Genomic DNA, 18159 nt, shown 5'->3' on the forward strand with positions numbered 1-18159 from the left:
TTCAAAAATAAATATTATTTGAGCACTAAATACTCCTCCAAACATATTTTCTAACACTTTCTAAAGTAGATACAGAAGTGAACACATAAATAGGGGACGATAATTAAGGTTTAGCCCATCGTAGGATCAGCCAAGATATCAGCATCATCAGTCAATATGAAAGGTAAAAGGTAGCGTAGCATCATAATAAAGGAAGTGAGTCACATCACAGAAGAGAATTGCTTGTATCATCCTATACTTGGGAACTTGAGCACTTGAAAAACTCATGAGTTTACAGTTTAAGAGCTGTGATAGGAATAGCTTATCTGACATGCAAGACCTGATGGGTATCCCAGGGCCCTACCTCATAGGCTAGTAGAAACTTGTGGCAAACTTTCTTTTAGGTTTTCTTGTTGTTGCCATAATTGTTTTGGCTCATATTTTTTGAATTGTGTTGCTTCCAGTTCATAGGACTTGGAGAACAGATTCTGGAAGTATACCTATATTACTGACTTGAGGGTTTTTTAGTGTATTCATTTTGATTCTGGGATGAGGGGAGAGTAGATGAAGGTAAAAACAGAACACACTGGGTTTTGGAAATGGCTGAACTTTCCACTAATTTCTGTCTTTCTTGCTAGAAATACCGGTAAAACATAAGACAGAACAATAATCAGAGAAAGAACTTCTCAGTGTTAACTATGTGCTCTATCAGGAAGCATTTCAGGTTTTCAAGAAGGATTTTGGTTAATCATTCATGGGTTTTATTATACTTTAAGTTCTGGGGTACATGGGAAAAACGTACAGTTTTTTTAAATAGGTATACATGTGCCATGGTGGTTTGCTGCACCCATCAACCCATCACCTACATTAGGTATTTCTCCTAATGCTATCCCTCCCCTAGCTCCCCACTCTGTGACAGGCCCTGTTGTGTGATGTTCACCTCCTTGAGTCCAGCTGTTTTCCTTATTCAGCTCCCATTTATGAGTGAGAACATGTGGTGTTAGGTTTTCTGTTCTTGTAATAGTTTGCTGAGAAGGATGGTTTCCAGCTTCCTCCGTATCCCAGCAAAAGACATGAACTCATTCATTTTTATGGCTGCATAGTATTCCATTGTGTATATGTGCCACATTTTCTTTACCTAGTCTATCACTGATGGACATTTGGGTTGGTTCCAAGTTCATTGTTTTCTAAACAGAACAAAGTGTTTTCAAAACTCTTTGAAAACTATTTACCTAAGTGTTAATAATATGAAAATGATTACTGGTCTTAAGCTGAGATGCCATATTTCACATGTGTGCAATAAATGGATGCCATTCTTGAAGACTCATTGTGTCCATTAACAATTTGAGGTCTCTGAACATTCTTGTTTTAAAAAAGAAACTTTGTCATTGTTTACAAGAAATTTTCCAAGCTTATACGCTTATATATTAAGTTCTGAAAGGAAAACATTCAGCAGAAGAGCTGTTTGTGAACACAGTTCTAGGGTAATGACCCACAAAAATTTTAGTATGAATAAGCAAAGATCAAAGTTATTACTCCAATTTTCTCAGACCCAGAATATTAAGAACTTACATATGCATCTTGGTGGTTCTGTCCACTCTCCATTACTACATGTGACATATTTCGAACCCTGAAGTTCATAGTAGGACTGGCATTGGTACTCAACTCTTGACCGTGGCAGATACACTTTTTGCGGGAAGGTCGTGGTATCTCCATTGCTAATAGGTGGAGGAGGCCCACACTTTTCTGAAGAATCTGAAAAAAAAAAAAACTTTATTATTGGAGAAATATCAACAGTTTTATTGGAAACTTTCTGAATAAAGCTTTTTATATACTCTTAACTGTATCTTATTTGATTTCTTAGGAAGACATTTGTATTTACAACCTTGTTTTTTTTTACGTTTCAAGGTAATTCACACTCAAATGAGGACTACATGTATATCTATATATATGTACACATACACATACATGTGTATATATAAGTACACATACACATATGTGTACATATACATATGTATGTTTCTATTTGTTTATTTAATTAATTCTAGTAGAAAGAAATACTTGAATAAAATACTTACTATAGCACGTTGGCAAATGGGACCAGCCATCTTCACCACACACTATGGAACCTGTGGTGTTTCCATAACTGCTTTCATATCCATCATAGCACTCATAGTCCAATGTGTCATGGAGCTTAAACCACACGCCATTACTCTTGGCTCTGGAATTCTCAAAAACAGGCATATCACAAAGTTCTGAAACAAAATAAAATGGAGGATTGCTTTTCTATGCCATATGATGTACAACTCAACTAAGAAAGTTTCATTATAGGAATAAAATTTACCAATCAGTGTATGCTAATACATTGTGTACTATTAAAAATAGTCTGGGCCGGGCGCGGTGGCTCATGCCTGTAATATCAGCACTTTGGGAGGTCGAGGCAGGTGGATCACAAAGTCAGGAGATCGAGACCATCCTGGTTAACACGGTGAAACCTCGTCTCTACTAAAAATACAAAAAAAATTAGCCTGGCGTGGTGGCGGGCACCTGTAGTCCCAGCTACACGGGAGACTGAGGCCGGAGAATGGCGTGAACCCAGGAGGCGGAGCTTGCAGTGAGCCGAGGTCGCGCCATTGCACTCTAGCCTGGGCACCTGAACCAGACTGCATCTCAAAAAAAAAAAAAAAGAATAGTCTGACAATTAGTGTTTTTTTTGTGCTGTAACAGTTAATTACAAGAGACAAATATATTTCCCTATATATATCCTTCTCATCATTAAAATCCTATTAAAAACCTATTAAGAATATTTAGTTAGACCTATTTTTATTTGCAAACACCTCATTGACTGTTATTACAGTCTACATTTATCACTATAATGTATTATTTTAAAGAAGATAAAATTTTGTGAATTTAAAAGTTAATGTACATCTTTAAGTACCCAATTTACTGACAGTAAGGGTGTATATGTTGGATTAAAATTATATCCATTGGATAATAGGTTCTATAAAAATATATAAAGCATCTTATCTTTTATTTTACAAGTCTTTTAGTAGATCATTTATCAAAGCTGAATCCAGTTAGGTTGAAATATACAGCTTTTCTTTACACAGAGCCCATGATAAGCATAGTAATTGAAAACAGTATTCTAGAAATGCGGGAATTGATATTTTATAGCTCCCAAATCCCAGAGTAACTTTGAGATAATCACTTTCTAAGAGTATCCTTTTCTTTTTTCTCACTTAGCTTAATATTTTGAGATTCATCCATGTTCTATTACGTATCAATAGCTCCTTCCATTTCATCTCATGGCTAAAAATAGTTGAATTGTACCCTTGTAAATGAAGTGGATTTTGCAGTATTTAAATTATGTCAATATGTGTGTTAAAAATACATTAAACAATTTATCTTTACAAATCTTTGTGAATGTCTAAAGAGGAAAGACAAAAAAGATCAACTTTTGCCACTGCAAGATTTCCATTGTTCATTATGCAATCTCTTTATTAATAAGTAGTTACAAGTTGGGAATGTTTTAGAGAACTTTAGTTGTAAGGAACCCATTGCCAAGTATGAGGTTTGTAAACATTCAGCCCACCCACTTACTCTTTTGCTTTACTTGTTTTCTCTGTACTAGACAATAAGCTGGAAATAATCTTTTGAGTTGGTTGTCCTCAGTTGCATCACTGATACAAATTATTAAGGTCTCATTCTCCTGATGCTAGCAGAAACTCAGAATTAAGCACTCATCCCTTCCCCGACATGTTCATCTTTTCTGAGTGTGAGCAAGGAATACAATACAAGCAGTTGATAATTTTGAAATACAAAGCAAGGGAAAAGAACAAAGTTTTTATTGACAACTAATGCATTGTGCTGATATACCCATGCAGCTCCCTAACTAGTCTGTACCTGATGGGATTGCTTTTACGTAAAGGGAAATTGAATTGAGAGAGATGGAATGATCATCTTCCCAAGTAGCCATTACTCTAAAAAGGCAAAAAAGACTTAGTTTGGCACAGAATGTTAAATGGTGTTAGAAGTATTTATATCTCTTTACTCCTAAAAGTGTTTTCCATATTTTTAAGTAAAACACTGTCATCTTAGAGGGAGGAACAAAGTTGACAGTAACTGAGTGGGAATATCTAAATCACTTACTAATGCAAATTGGTTGTGTTGACCATCCATTTTGCAAACATGTAATTGATCCTGAAGAATTTCCATCTGCTGTTGCATATCCTGGTTTACAATTATATTGTGTTTCCTTATTTAAAATATAAATAGAGGAAGATTCAGAAATAAATCCATTTTCAATTTCTATATCTGATTTTGAGCATGTTCCTAAAATAGAAAAAGTAGAGAAAAAATAAACATTTGTTGAATACTTGGAACAGGTAAAAACATGGCAATATGGTCAAACAATGAAACATTTGTTAATGAATTGAAAACAGCAAAACTGGAAGTTTCCTAGACATCCGTGTTCTTAAAAGAAACCAGAAATTTCTAAAGAAAATGTTGAAAACACAGGCAAGGGCAGAATAAAAGCAAAGAATCCTTGAGACTGTCAACAGAGCTCTGTCAGGCCTTGAGGAATGCAGATCTAGCAGACTCTCAAGTCCCTAATGGTATTTTGGAAGATTTTCTGGCTACTTTCCAAAAACCTGGGTATTTTTGGCACTATTAAGGGGTCTTAAACCTCATTAAGTCAAATGCCATTTCCCAAGCAAAGATACGGCACACACTGCTACCACAGGCAAGGAGTAATTTTGTAAATCCTTTATCTCCAGAAATTTTAAATAGTTGTCATCTTAAGTGGGTGCTTAAACCCATATGGACATGGTGCTTGATAGGAATGGGGAAACGTAAGCAGAAAAAAAAAGCAAAGAAGATAGCAAAAATAAGTTCCAATCTATTAGTAATGTGTACGTTCTTTATATATTAGTAATGTATGTGTTCTATACATTACTAATGGGTATATGCATAAGGTAGTATTTATTTTACTAATGTATATGTTCTAAGATGTTAGTAATGTATATGTTCTTTTCTAATTAGTAATTAGAAAACAAATGTAAATGGTCCAATTTACTATCTGAAAGGAAAAGAAGTCATGTTAAAGATGATAGATATGTATAATACAGCATTTGTCATAATCATGAGTTTTCTGATCTATTCTTGTGTACTTTCCTATTAATCTCCTCCAGCCTCTAAACTACAGTGTTCACTTTCTCTTGTAAACAATTTTATTTTCAATACCTATAAAGTGTTTGACCCACAACAATATTTATTAGGTGGATTAGTGACAGAGTGGGTGCCTATGGTAGGAGAAAAAGGGACTTTTCTTTCAGAGACTTAGGCCTCTTGTTGAGGACAGTTGCTCCTACAAAGGGGTAAGAAGATTCCCATTGTCTTTCATCTCAGTTATATCATAATATTCATATGGTTTCTATAATGGAATGTTTGGTAAATTGCAAGCAATACACACAAACAACTTTCAGAGACCCCTTTACCTAAAAAAGTGAAAGTCAGCTATAACTGAAGATGAGCCTTAATTTAAAGCAACAGAACATTAACTATAAAAATAGATATAATTGTGAGAGATGTAGCAGTGACCTTTGGGCAAGCATTATATTTATTTTTTAATTAATGCTATAATTTTATAATCTACTTAAATCAATACATTTAGCATGATTTCAATATAAATACTGAAGCAGTGTTACTTTTTAACCTGTAGTCTATTTATGTTTTGCTATTCATGACTTATATTTCTATTGTTACTTGACTATTAAGTGACAGAATCCACTCATTATCCAGAAATTATAAATGTATTCAGACACGTTTGGAACTGAAAATTAGCTAGGCTTCTATTTAAAAGTAAAAAAGACATCTACTCAGCTTGAGAGTTGATACACAAAATTTTCCAGTTAAAGGTCTAGATCTTAGACAGTTAAGGACATACTGGGGTCTCAAACGAGTGGACTAACTGCCACGAATGCATCTGGGAGGAGGAGACCGTTCATCCTCTGTACACGGAACTGTGGTCTGCACATTTGGGAGACGGTAGCCAGGATATCCTCAGCTTTTACAGATTGACCCTGTAAATATGTTCCTTCATATTTTGTGTTATATCCATTCTCCAAATAACTGAGAATAGATTGTCTTAAAGACCATAAAATGATTAAAAAGTAAATTAGAAACATGAATTTGATCAAAATAGTATATTAGAATAATTATTAGAATATTTAAGTAAAACTGCGTCAATACTCAAAAATAATGTATCACTGAAGGAAAACTAAAGCTACTACTAAAGGTTTGTACAAAAAAGTCAGTATTCAATGTTACTTATCTTTAGTTTTTATGCTAAAATATGTTTAAATTACATAGATATTCTCATAAAGTTCCTATATTTATTTCTCATGTGATTTTCATGAAGATCTCATAACAGAAAAGATCCAGTTTGGTTTTTTTGCATGAACAACTCTTCCCTTGGTGCCACTTCTGTCATATAAGACAATGTAATCATTTATTTGCTCTTCTCTCTCCATTCTTTGCAAGTTTTACGCACATATTGTTGTAAAGAGGTTTACTTACTGAGGCATGGGACTGTTGGCGACCACCCATCTTGTGTGCAATGAATGTAATCCCAGTAACTTCCCGAAGGAGTCACATAATTTCGGTCACAGTAATAGGAATAAGATTGTCCTGCAGCCACTGGAAAGTATCGTCTACGCCTACTCTCATAATATAGACCTCCATGTTGAATTTCTGGAAACTCACAAGGTTTCATTACTTGTAACAAAAACAAAAATAGTATAAATAATGTTTCACTGTAACAGACAACGATATAAGAGATGACTGTTTTGATTATGTTACCTTCCACATAATGGTTTTTTTTTTTTTCTTTCTTTTTATTTTATGGGACGGAATTTCGCTCTGTCTCCCAGGCTGGAGTGCAGTGGGGTGATGTCGGCTCACTGCGACCTCCGTCTCCCACATTCAAGTGATTCTCCTGTCTCAGTCTCCCAAGTAGCTGGCATTATGGGCCCACCACCATGACCGTCTAATTTTTGTAATTTTAGTAGACACAGAGTTTTACCATTTGGTCAGGCTGGTCTCGAACTCCCGACCTAAGGTGATCCACCTGCTTCGGCTTCCGAAAGGGCTGGGATTGCAGGTGTGAGCCACCGCGCCTGGCTGGTTTTCTTTTAGATTTTTTTTAAATTTTACAATTATTTTTTAAGTTCCCTGGTTACATGTGTAGGATATGAAGGTTTGTTACGTAGGTAAATGTGTGTCATGGTGGTTTGTTCCACCCATCAACCCATACCCTAGGTATTAAGCCCAATTCTTCCATGGTAAGCTTTTCATTTTTGATGATATAATTCCCTCTTCTTCCCTCCTTTTGATGCAAGTATTCTGCACTCAAGTCTAGCCCTTATTAACATTAGTATTTCTTTAGACATTTCCCCAAATCATATTTTAATCCATTTTTCAGGCACTTACTTAAATAAATTTCTTAACGTAGTACATATCACTTTTGAAATCCAAAAATTTTGAAGATCTCTTCAATACATTCAGGGGCTGTTTCCAATTCAAAAATAAATATTATTTGAGCACTACATACTTCTCCAAACATATTTTTCAAAAGTTTCTAAAGTTTCCTGCTGTTCTGGAACGTTTTCCTTATTACTTTAATATGCCATATGTATATGTAATATTTTTCATAAGGTTGCCTTTTTCCCTAGAATTCCCTGCTTGAATGCTCTTTGCTTCTTTAGATTTTAAGACTGAAAGTCTTGCTTGTATCATGGAACTGATCTTATGTCCTCAGATAATTATAATCCTTTCCTGTTCTTGATTATGAGAAGAAGTAATGCTTTTGCTGTGAAACCCATCTTAGGAGTGTCCATCTCTGCTGTCAATCTAATTTAAGACTCAGAATTTATCTCTGAAACCTAACACTTAATTTTTCCTATGAAATCAAGTTTGAAGATGCTGGTAAACTATTTTGATTTGAGGATACTAATTTTCTCTGCAGTCTTGCCACGTGCATGGTTTGGAGCCTAGACTTACACATGATCATCTACAGAAGTGGATACACAAATAGGGATAATAATTAAGGTTTAGCCCATCATACGATCAGCCAAAATATCAGCATCATCAGTCAATATAAAAGGTAAAAGGTAGCATAGCATCAAAATAAAAGAAATTAGTCATATCACAGAAAAGAACTGCTTGTATCATCCTGTACTTAGGAACTTGAGCATTTGAAAAACTCAAGAGTTTACAGTTTAAGAGCTGTGACAGGAATAAGTTATCTGATATGCAAGGCCTGATGGGTATCTCAGTTCTCTACCTCATAGGCTAGTAGAAATTTGTGGCAAACATTCTTTTAGGTTTTCTTTTTGTTGCCATAATTATTTTGGCTCGTATCTTTTGAATTGTGTTGCTTCAAGTTCATAGGATTTGTGGGACAAAATTCTAAGAGTATACCTATATTACAGATTTGAGGGGTTTTTAGTGTATTCATTTTCATTCTGGGACAAGGGGAGAGGAGATGAAGGTAAAAACAGAAAGCACTGGGATTTGGAAATGGCTGAACTTTCTGTTAATTTCTTTCTTACTAGAAATACTGGTAAAGTGTAAGAAAAAACAATAACCAGAGAAAGAACTCAGTGTTAACCAGCTATGTGCTCTATCAGGAAGCATTTCAGCTTTTCAAGTAGGATTTTAGTTAACAGTGCATGGTTTTTATTATACTTTAAGTTCGGGGTACATGTGCAGAACGTGCAGTTATTTTACATAGGAATACCTGTACCATGGTCATTTGCTGCACCCGTCAACCCATCACCTACATTAGGTATTTCTCTTAATGCTATCCCTCCCCTAGCTCCCCATCCTGTGACAGACCCTGGTGTGTGATGTTCCCCTCCCTGAGTTCACCTGTTCTCCTTGTTCAGTTCCCACATATGAGTGAGAACATGTGGTGCTAGATTTTCTGTTCTTGTGATAGTTTGCTGAGAAGGATGGTTTCCAGCTTCCTCCATGTCACTTTTGACATGGACATGAAGGCATCCATTTTTATGGCTGCATAGTATTCCATGGTGTACATGTGCCACATTTTCTTTATCTAGTCTATCATTTGGGCCTGGACATTTGGGTTGGTTCCACTTCCATGGTTTTTAAAACAGTGTTTTCAAAACTCTTTGAAAACAATTTACCTAAGTATTAATAATGTGAAAATGGTTATTGATGTTAAGGTGAGATGCTATATTTCATATGTGTGCAATAAATGGATATCATTCTTGAAGACTCATTGTGTCCATTAACAAATTGAGGTCTCTGAACATTCCTGTTTTAAAAAGGAAACTTTGTCATTGTTTACATGAAATTTTCCAAGCTTATACACTTATATATTAAGATCTGAAAGGCAAACATTCAGCAGAAGAGCTGTTTGTGAACACAGTTCTAGAGTAATAACCCATAAAAATTTTAGTATAAATAAACAAGGATCAAACTTATTACTCTAATTTTCTCAGATCCAGAATATTAAGAACTTACATATGCATCTTGGTGGTTCTGTCCACTCTCCATTACTACATGTGACATATTTAGAACCCTGAAGTTCATAGGAGGACTGGCATTGGTACTCGACTCTTGACCATGGCAGATACACTTTTTGCGGGAAGGTCGTGGTATCTCCATTGCTAATAGGTGGAGGAAGCCCACACTTTTCTGAAGAATCTGAAAAAAATACTTTATTATTGGGGAAAAATCAACAGTTTTATTGGAAACTTTCTGAATAAAGCTTTTTATATACTCTTAAATGTATCTTATTTGATTTCTTAGTAAGACATTTGAATTTTCAACCTTGTTTTTTTTAAGTTTCAAGGTAATTCACACTCAAATGAGGACTACATGTGTATGTACATATATGTACACATACACATATATATGTGTACATTTACATATGTATGTTTATTTATTTAATTAATTATAGTAGAAAGAAATACTTGAATAAAATACTTACTATAGCATGTTGGCAAATGGGACCAGCCATCTTCACCACACACTATGGAACCTGTGGCGTTTCCATAACTGCTTTCATATCCATCATAGCATTCATAGTCCAATGTGTCATGGAGCTTAAACCACATGCCATTACTCTTGGCTCTGGAATTCTCAAAAACAGGCATATCACAAAGTTCTGAAACAAAATGAAATGGAGGATTGCTTTTCTATGCCATATGATGTACAACTCAACTAAGAAAGTCCCATTGTAGGAATAAAATTTACCAATCAGTGCGTGCTAATTAATAAATTGAGTACTATTAAAAATAGTCTGACAATCAGTGTTTTTTTGTGCTGTAACAGTTAATTACAAAAGAAAAATATATTTCCCTATAATGATCCTTCTCATCATACAAACCCTACGAAAAACATATTAAGACTATTTAGTCAGATCTATTTTTATTTGTGAACACCTCACTGGCTGTTATTATATTCTACCTTTATTACTATAATGTATTATTTTAAAGATGATAAAATTTTGTGAATTTAAAAGTTAATGTACATATTTATGTACTCAATTTACTGACAGTAAGGGTGTATATGTTGGATTAAAATTATATTCATTTGATATACATTCTATAAAAATTTTAAAGCATCCTCTTTTATTTTACAAATCTTATATTAGATCATTTATCAAAACTGGTCAAATCTGATTAAAGTATACAGCTTTGTCTTTTGCAGAGCCCATGATAAGCATAGTAATTGAAAACAGTATTCTAGAAATGTAGGAGTTGATATTTTATAGCTCCCAAATCTCGGAGTAACTTTGAGATAATCACTTTCTAAGTGTATCCTCTTTTCTCACTTAGATTAATATTTTTGAGATTCATCCATGTTCTATTACATATCAGTAGTCCTTTCCATTTCATCTCATGGCTAAAAATAGTTGGATTGTACCCTTGAAAATGAAGTGGGTTCTGCAGTATGTAAATTATATATCAATATGTGTGTTAAAAATACATTAAACAATTTATCTTTACAAATCTTCGTGAATGTCTAAAGAGGAAAGACAAAAAAGATCAACTTTTGCCACTGCAAGATTTCCATTGTTCATTATGCAATCTCTTTATTAGTAAGTAATTACAAGTTGGGAATGTTTTAGAGAACTTTAGTTGTAAGGAACCCATTGCCAAGTATGAGGTTTGTAAACATCCAGCCCACCCACTTACTCTTTTGCTTTACTTGTTTTCTCTGTACTAGACAATAAGCTGGAAATCATTTTTTGAGTTGGTTCTCCTCAGTTGCATCATTGATACAAATTATTAAGGTCTCATTCTCCTGATGCTAGCAGAAACTCAGAATTAAGCACTCATCCCTTCCCCGACATGTTCATCTTTTCTGAGTGTGAGCAAGGAATACAATGCAAGCAGTTGATAATTTTGAAATACAAAGAAAGGGAAAAGAACAAAGTTTTTATTGACAACTAATGCATTGTGCTGATATACCCATGCAACTCCCTAACTAGTCTGTACCTGATGGGATTGCTTTTACGTAAAGGCAAATTGAATTGAGAGAGACGGAATGATCATCTTCCCAAGCAGCCATTACTCTAAAAAGGCAAAAAAGACTTAGTTTGGCACAGAATGTTAAATGGTGTTAGAAGTATTTATATCTCTTTACTCCTAAAAGTGTTTTCTATATTTTTCTGTAAAACACTATCATCTCAAAGAGAGGAAAGAAGTTGACAGAAACTGAGTGGGAATATGCAAATAACTTACTAATGCAAATTGGTTGTGTTGACCACCCATTTTGCAAACATGTAATTGATCCTGAAGAATTTCCATCTGCTGTTGCATATCCTGGTTTACAATTATATTGTATTTCTTTATTTAAAATATAAATTGAGGAAGATTCAGAAATGAATCCATTTTCAATTTCTACGTCTGATTGTGAGCATGTTCCTAAAATAGAAAAAGTAGAGAAAAAAGTAAATATTTGTTGAATACTTCTTTTATAGAAGGGAACAAGTAAAAAATGGCAATATGGTAAAACAATGAAACATTTATTAATGAATTGAAACAGCAAAACTGGAAGTTTCCTAGACATCCATGAATTTTGAAAGAAAATAGTGAAAACACAGGGAAGGGCAGAATAAAAGCAAAGAATTCTTGAGACTGTCAACAGAGCTCTGGCAGGCCTTGAAGAATGCAGATCTAGCAGACTCTCCAGTCCCTATAATTTTTTGGAAGAGTTTCTGGCTACTTTGCAATAACCTGAATCTTTTTGGTGCTATTAAGAGGTCTTAGACCTCAGTTAGTCAAATGCCATTTCCCAGGCAAAGATACAGTACACACTGCTACCACGGGCAAGGAAATAAATTTGTAAATCTTTTGTCTCCAGGAATTTAAAATAGTTGTCATCTTAAGTGGATGCTTAAACCCATATAGCCATGGTGTTTGAGAGAAATGTGGAAATGTAAGCAGGAAGAAACACACAAGATAGCAAAAATAAGTTCTAATATATTAGTAATGTATATGTTCTTTATATATTATCAATGTATATGTTCTATACATTACTCATGGGTATATGTATAAGGTAGTAATTATTTTAGTAATGTATATGTTCTAAATTATTAGTAATGTGTATGTTCTTTTTTGGTTAGTAATTAGAAAAAATGTAAATGGACCAATTTTACTGTCTGAAAGGAAAATTAATCATGTTAAAGATGATACATATTTATAATAAAGCATTTGTCATAATCATGAGTTTTCTGATCTATTCTTGCCGACTTTTCGATTACTCTCCTCCAGCCTCTAAACTACAGTATTTAGTTTCTCTTGTAAACAATTTTATTTTCAATACCTATAAAGGCACTTGACACACAACAGTATTTGTTAAGTGAATTAATAACAGAGTTGGTGCCTATGGCAGGAGAAAAAGGGACTTCTCTTCCAGAGGCTTAGGCTGTTGTTGAGGGCAGTGCTCCTATGAATGTGTAAGAAGATTCCCATTGTCCTTTATCTCTATTGTATCCTAATTATCATATAGTTTCTATAATGGAATGTTTTGTAAATTGCAAACAATACACACAAACAACTTTCAGGCTGGACGCGGTGGCTCACGCTTGTAATCCCAGCACTTTGGGAGACCGAGGCGTGCAGATCACGAGGTCAGGAGATCGAGACCACGGTGAAACCCTGTCTCTACTAAAACAATACAAAAACTTAGCCGGGCGTGGTGGCGGGCGCCTGTAGGCCCAGCTACTCGGAGAGGCTGAGGCAGGAGAATGGCGTGAACCCGGGAGGCGGAGCTTCCAGTGAGCCGAGATTGCACCACTGCACTCCAGCCTGGGCGATAGAGCGAGACTCTGCCTCAAAAAAAAAAAAAAAAAAAAAAACTTTCAGAGACCCCTTTACCTAAAAAGTGAAAGTCAGCTATAACTGAATGTAAGTCTTCATTTAAAGTAACAGAGCATGAGCATTAGCTATAAGAATAGATGTCATACAATTGTGAGAGATGTACAAGTGACCTTTGGGCAAGCATTGTTAATTAATGCTATGATTTTATAATCTACTTAAATCAATGCATTCGCTTTGATATAAATACTGAAGCAGTGTTACTTTAATGTGTATTTAGTGTATTTTGTGATCTTCATGACGTGTGTGTGTGTATACATATACATATACATATACATATATATATGTTTTTTTTTCTTTTCTTGAGATAGAGTCTTGCTCTATCACTGAGTCTGGAGTGCAATGGTCTAATCTCAACTCACTGCAATCTCCGCCTCCCTGGTTCAAGCCATTCTCCAGCCTCAACCTCCTGGGTAGCTGGGATTACAGGCATGTGCCACTGCACCCGGCTAATTTTTGTATTTTTAGTAGAGACGGGGTTCCACCATGTTGGCCAGGCTGGTCTTGAACTCCTCACCTAAAGTGATCTGCCCGTCTCGGTCTCCCATAGTGCTGGGATTACAGGAGTGAGCCACTGTGCCTGGCCCCTAACTTATATTTCTATTGCTACTTGGCCCTGTTAAGTGACAGAATCCACTAATTATCCAGAAATTTTAAATGTATTCAGACACATTTGGAACTGGAAACTAGACAGGCTTCTGTTTTAAAATGAAAAGACATAAATTCAGCTTGAGAGTTGATGTACAAAATTTTCCAGTTAAATGTCTAGCTCTTAGTCCGTTACGGACATACTGGGATCTCAAATGAGTGGACTTAACTGACACGAATGCATCTGGGAGGAGGAGACCAGTCGTAAATATGTTCTTCCATATTTTTTATTATATCCATTCTCCAAATAATTGAAAATACATAGTCCTAAGGACCATAAAATGATTTAAAGGTAAATTAGAGATATGAATTTGTTCAAAATAGTATATTAAAATAATTTTTAGAACATTTAAATAAGACTGCATCAATACCGAAAATAATGTATAACTCAAGAAAAACTAAAGCTACTACTAAATGTTTGTACAAAAAAGTCAGTATTCAATGTTACTTAACCTTAGTTTTTTATGATAAAATATATTTAAATTATATAGGTATTCTCATAAAGTTGCCACATTTATTTCTCATGTAATTTTCATGAAGATCTCATAACAGAAAAGATCCATTTTGGTCTTTTTGCTTGAACAACTCTTCCTTTAGTCCTATTTGTGTTATATAAGACAATATAATCATTTATTTGCTGTTGTCTCACTCTTTTCAAGTTTTATGCACATATTGTGGTAAAGAGGTTTACTTACTGAGGCATGGGACTGTTGGCGACCACCCATCTTGTGTGCAATGAATGTAATCCCAGTAACTTTCCGAAGGAGTCACAAAATTTCGGTCACAGTAATAGGAATAAGATTGTCCTGCAGCCACTGGAAAGTATGGTCTACGCATACTCTCATAATATAGACCTCCATGTTGAATTTCTGGAAACTCACAAGGTTTCACTTCTTGTAATAAAAAACACAAAACAGTATAAATAATGTTTTTCTATAACAGATAATCATGTAACAGATGACATTTTTGATCAATAAATTATATTCTCTTCTTAGTGTAATGAATTAGAGCTTTTAGGGCAAGAAAAGTTACAGAAATCCAATGACCTAGATATGTGAAGAGCTGTTCGCTAATGAAGATTGAAGAAAACTGTGCAGACCTATTTAATGTACTCTTCCATGAGTACACATATCCTAGCCCTGGTTGATTAGTGAGTGTCCTGGTTGAGAGATGAAGGTGCTTATTTTACCATTCAGCTCATCTGTCTTCTTTTTCTTTCTGTTCCATCCCATCAGCAATCAGAGCCCTGCCTGTTCTTCTCAGACCAACTCTATAGTGGGAGATAGTAGTTTTTTGAAGATTTTAAAAAATTGACTGGAAGGAATGTAAAAACTACAGAGAAACATAGGAATTTCTCATTGATCACATCACACAACAAAATAATATTGCTAATTCATGTGTCAAACCAGTTATTAAGACAAGATTTCTATTCTTTATTTAACCAGGAAAATGAACTAGGAATATATCTTAATATCTAAATATCTAAGAGTATAATAAGCATTTTTATTGATTTTTAATTTTGATTAGAAAATAAGATGTTTTTAATGTTTTATATACAATATTTTTAGCACACTATAATTACAGTTTATTGAGGAATTTGTGTATATTGAATATTTGACATATATGTTTAAGCACTATGTTATTATAAGGCTTATACTTGATACTGCCAAAAATGTTTCCATTTCCATGGGATGATTCAGAGATAATTTACTACTTGTAATACCAGAAGAGTATTCATTTTTTCTACGAAATATGATCATTGTTCAAGAAAGCTTATACTACACATTATAAAAAATTCCAACATATGCACCACACACGCACGCACAATATTGTTTATTATCTCCATTATTCTTTAGTCCACTGGTTTATTGTCTTTCTTTCTTATTTTTTCATTAGCAAGATTTTCAGGCAGTTTCTACAGTCTTGTTATGTGGATTATAGATGTTGAATTCTTTTTTTTTTTTTTTTTTTTTTTTTGAGACGGGGTCTTTCTCTGTCCCCCAGGCTGGAGTGCAGTGGCGCGATCTCGGCTCACCGCAACCTCCACCTCCTGGGTTCACGCCATTCTCCTGCCTCAGCCTCCCAAGTAGCTGGGACCACAGGCGCCCGCCAGCACGCCTGGCTAATTTTTTTGTATTTTTTAGTAGAGACGGGGTTTCACCATGTTAGCCAGGATGGTCTCGATCTCCTGACCTCGTGATCCACCCGCCTCGGCCTCCCAAAGTGCTGGGATTACAGGCTTGAGCCACCGCGCCCGGCCTGAATTCTTGCATCTCTTAAGTATCTTCATTTTAAAGATATGCGGGTAACTTCTCTAGGTATAGATTCTTGGCCTACAGTCCATATTTATCTTCACTATTTTTTTTTGCCACATTTTTGAAACTTCCAATGTGGAAGTTCAAATATTCATTCAGTTTCATTGCTTATAAATAGCGTTTTAATTACTCTGATTTTAGGGTATAAATCCTCAGCTGTGCTGTTTTTCAAGCTTAGCTCAAGACTTCTTTCCCCTATTGCTATAGTCAAATAAAATCTGTCTTGTCATATTTAACAAGTGTCAGATGAATATTTTGTCTTTAACACATCTTGCGTTCATCAATCTATTTCTTTTTGTTTGACTAGAAAAATTTTTCAAGCGGTTTCTACAGATTAGTTATGCCGATTATAACTTTGAATCCTTGCATGTTGTAAATGTCTTTAACAAAGACCTGGGAACAATAACTTGTCTTTGTGTAGTTTCTTGGCCTATATCCATATCTCTCATGGTTGATAGATTTTGCCCCCCATTTTTTGAACTTCCAAAGTTGAGCTTAAAATGCCTCATTTAGTTTCATTCCTTCTATGTTACATTCTGTTGATTCCCCCCCGACCACTGTTTGGAGATTTGTATTATTTTCTCTTTACCTTTGAAATTTGCAAATTTCATCATGATATATTATGATACATCATGATACATCAACATAGATCATTTAACACTAATTCCACCTTGGACAAGCTTGAGTCTTTGGATTTGCAAGAAGTGAGCCTTAAAAAACTCAATTAAAATTTCCATTAAATGGTAGAGCAGAGATTTAAACTTTAGTTTTCTGATTTCAGAACAAATATAGTTATATATCTCATGATGGTGTTACATAGAATGTAAATAACATAGTCTGCTGAGATTTCTTTTCAACAAATCAAAAAGGAAGTATAATTAAAAGTAGCTATCATTATCATTAATACCACAGGCTTGAGCCACTTCATGACTTTTCTTTTTTACTGAGCAAATTTAAACCCTTTTTATCTTTTTCACATGGTAGTTCTCTAAAGCAAAAAAAAAAAAAAAAAAAATTCCACCTATGATCTGATTGGCACTGAAGTCAGCAGAACTTAGAGCAGCCTCATTCTGTTTCTTAATCTTCTACCAATGTAAATTGTAGACTCACAAGTAGTTATGATGGTTCTATCACAATGTTAACTCAAACTGACCTTAATATTGATTAAAATACTCACTAATTTTTATAGTGGTTGCTAATCTGTTTGTACTAGTACAGCTGATTCCTTTGACCCAAGACCAGGATCTTACAGTTACCAGTACTAAATTTAATTTTTTTAGATTTAGCTTTGCACACAGGATTCTTCTGGAATTATGAATCTATACTAATGCAGATTCACTATCACCATCTGCTGTAGCATTTCATTTGTGAATTTATACTGCATTTCTTCTAAACCGTTAAACTATGGGCAGACACAAAAGAGTAATGACGCCTGAGAATAAAATGCTGTATCTGATAATCAGGTAAAACATATTTAATAAAACTACAAACTACTTGATAAGTCATCAAACCAGTCAATTTCTCCATCTTTTCCACACAAATTTCAGAAGGTCACTTGGGAAATACTTTTGCAGAAAACCAGATATAGCTGGGATTCAGTTGGTCCAGAAGCATTTGGGCTGATCTAGCATTTTCATAAGCCAACTATAGAATAATTATTTATTTTCCTTATAGTTTTTATGCACAATGAAATTGGTTTCACAGTTACAATAGCTACCTCTCTTAAGAACTCATGCTTTTGACAACTCATCTGGGTTTGGGCACGATAATCTGAACACCTTGGGAGGCCAAGGTGGGAGGAC

The 18159-nt window shown here is 34.6% G+C and overlaps 1 protein-coding gene across 1 annotated transcript in view; it reads right to left on the reverse strand.

The window, feature by feature from the left end:
- LOC129458233 (complement factor H) overlaps positions 1 to 18159 on the reverse strand; it is a 209050-nt gene that overhangs the window by 63809 nt on the left and 127082 nt on the right. The window contains 8 exon segments of the mRNA XM_063613713.1: positions 1552 to 1734; positions 2058 to 2234; positions 4129 to 4311; positions 6559 to 6756; positions 9529 to 9711; positions 9998 to 10174; positions 11757 to 11939; positions 14738 to 14935. Of these exon segments, the coding sequence (XP_063469783.1) occupies positions 1552 to 1734; positions 2058 to 2234; positions 4129 to 4311; positions 6559 to 6756; positions 9529 to 9711; positions 9998 to 10174; positions 11757 to 11939; positions 14738 to 14935 (1482 nt within the window).

This window comes from Symphalangus syndactylus, chromosome 19 (genome assembly GCF_028878055.3).
Source record: "Symphalangus syndactylus isolate Jambi chromosome 19, NHGRI_mSymSyn1-v2.1_pri, whole genome shotgun sequence".
NCBI lineage: Eukaryota > Metazoa > Chordata > Mammalia > Primates > Hylobatidae > Symphalangus > Symphalangus syndactylus.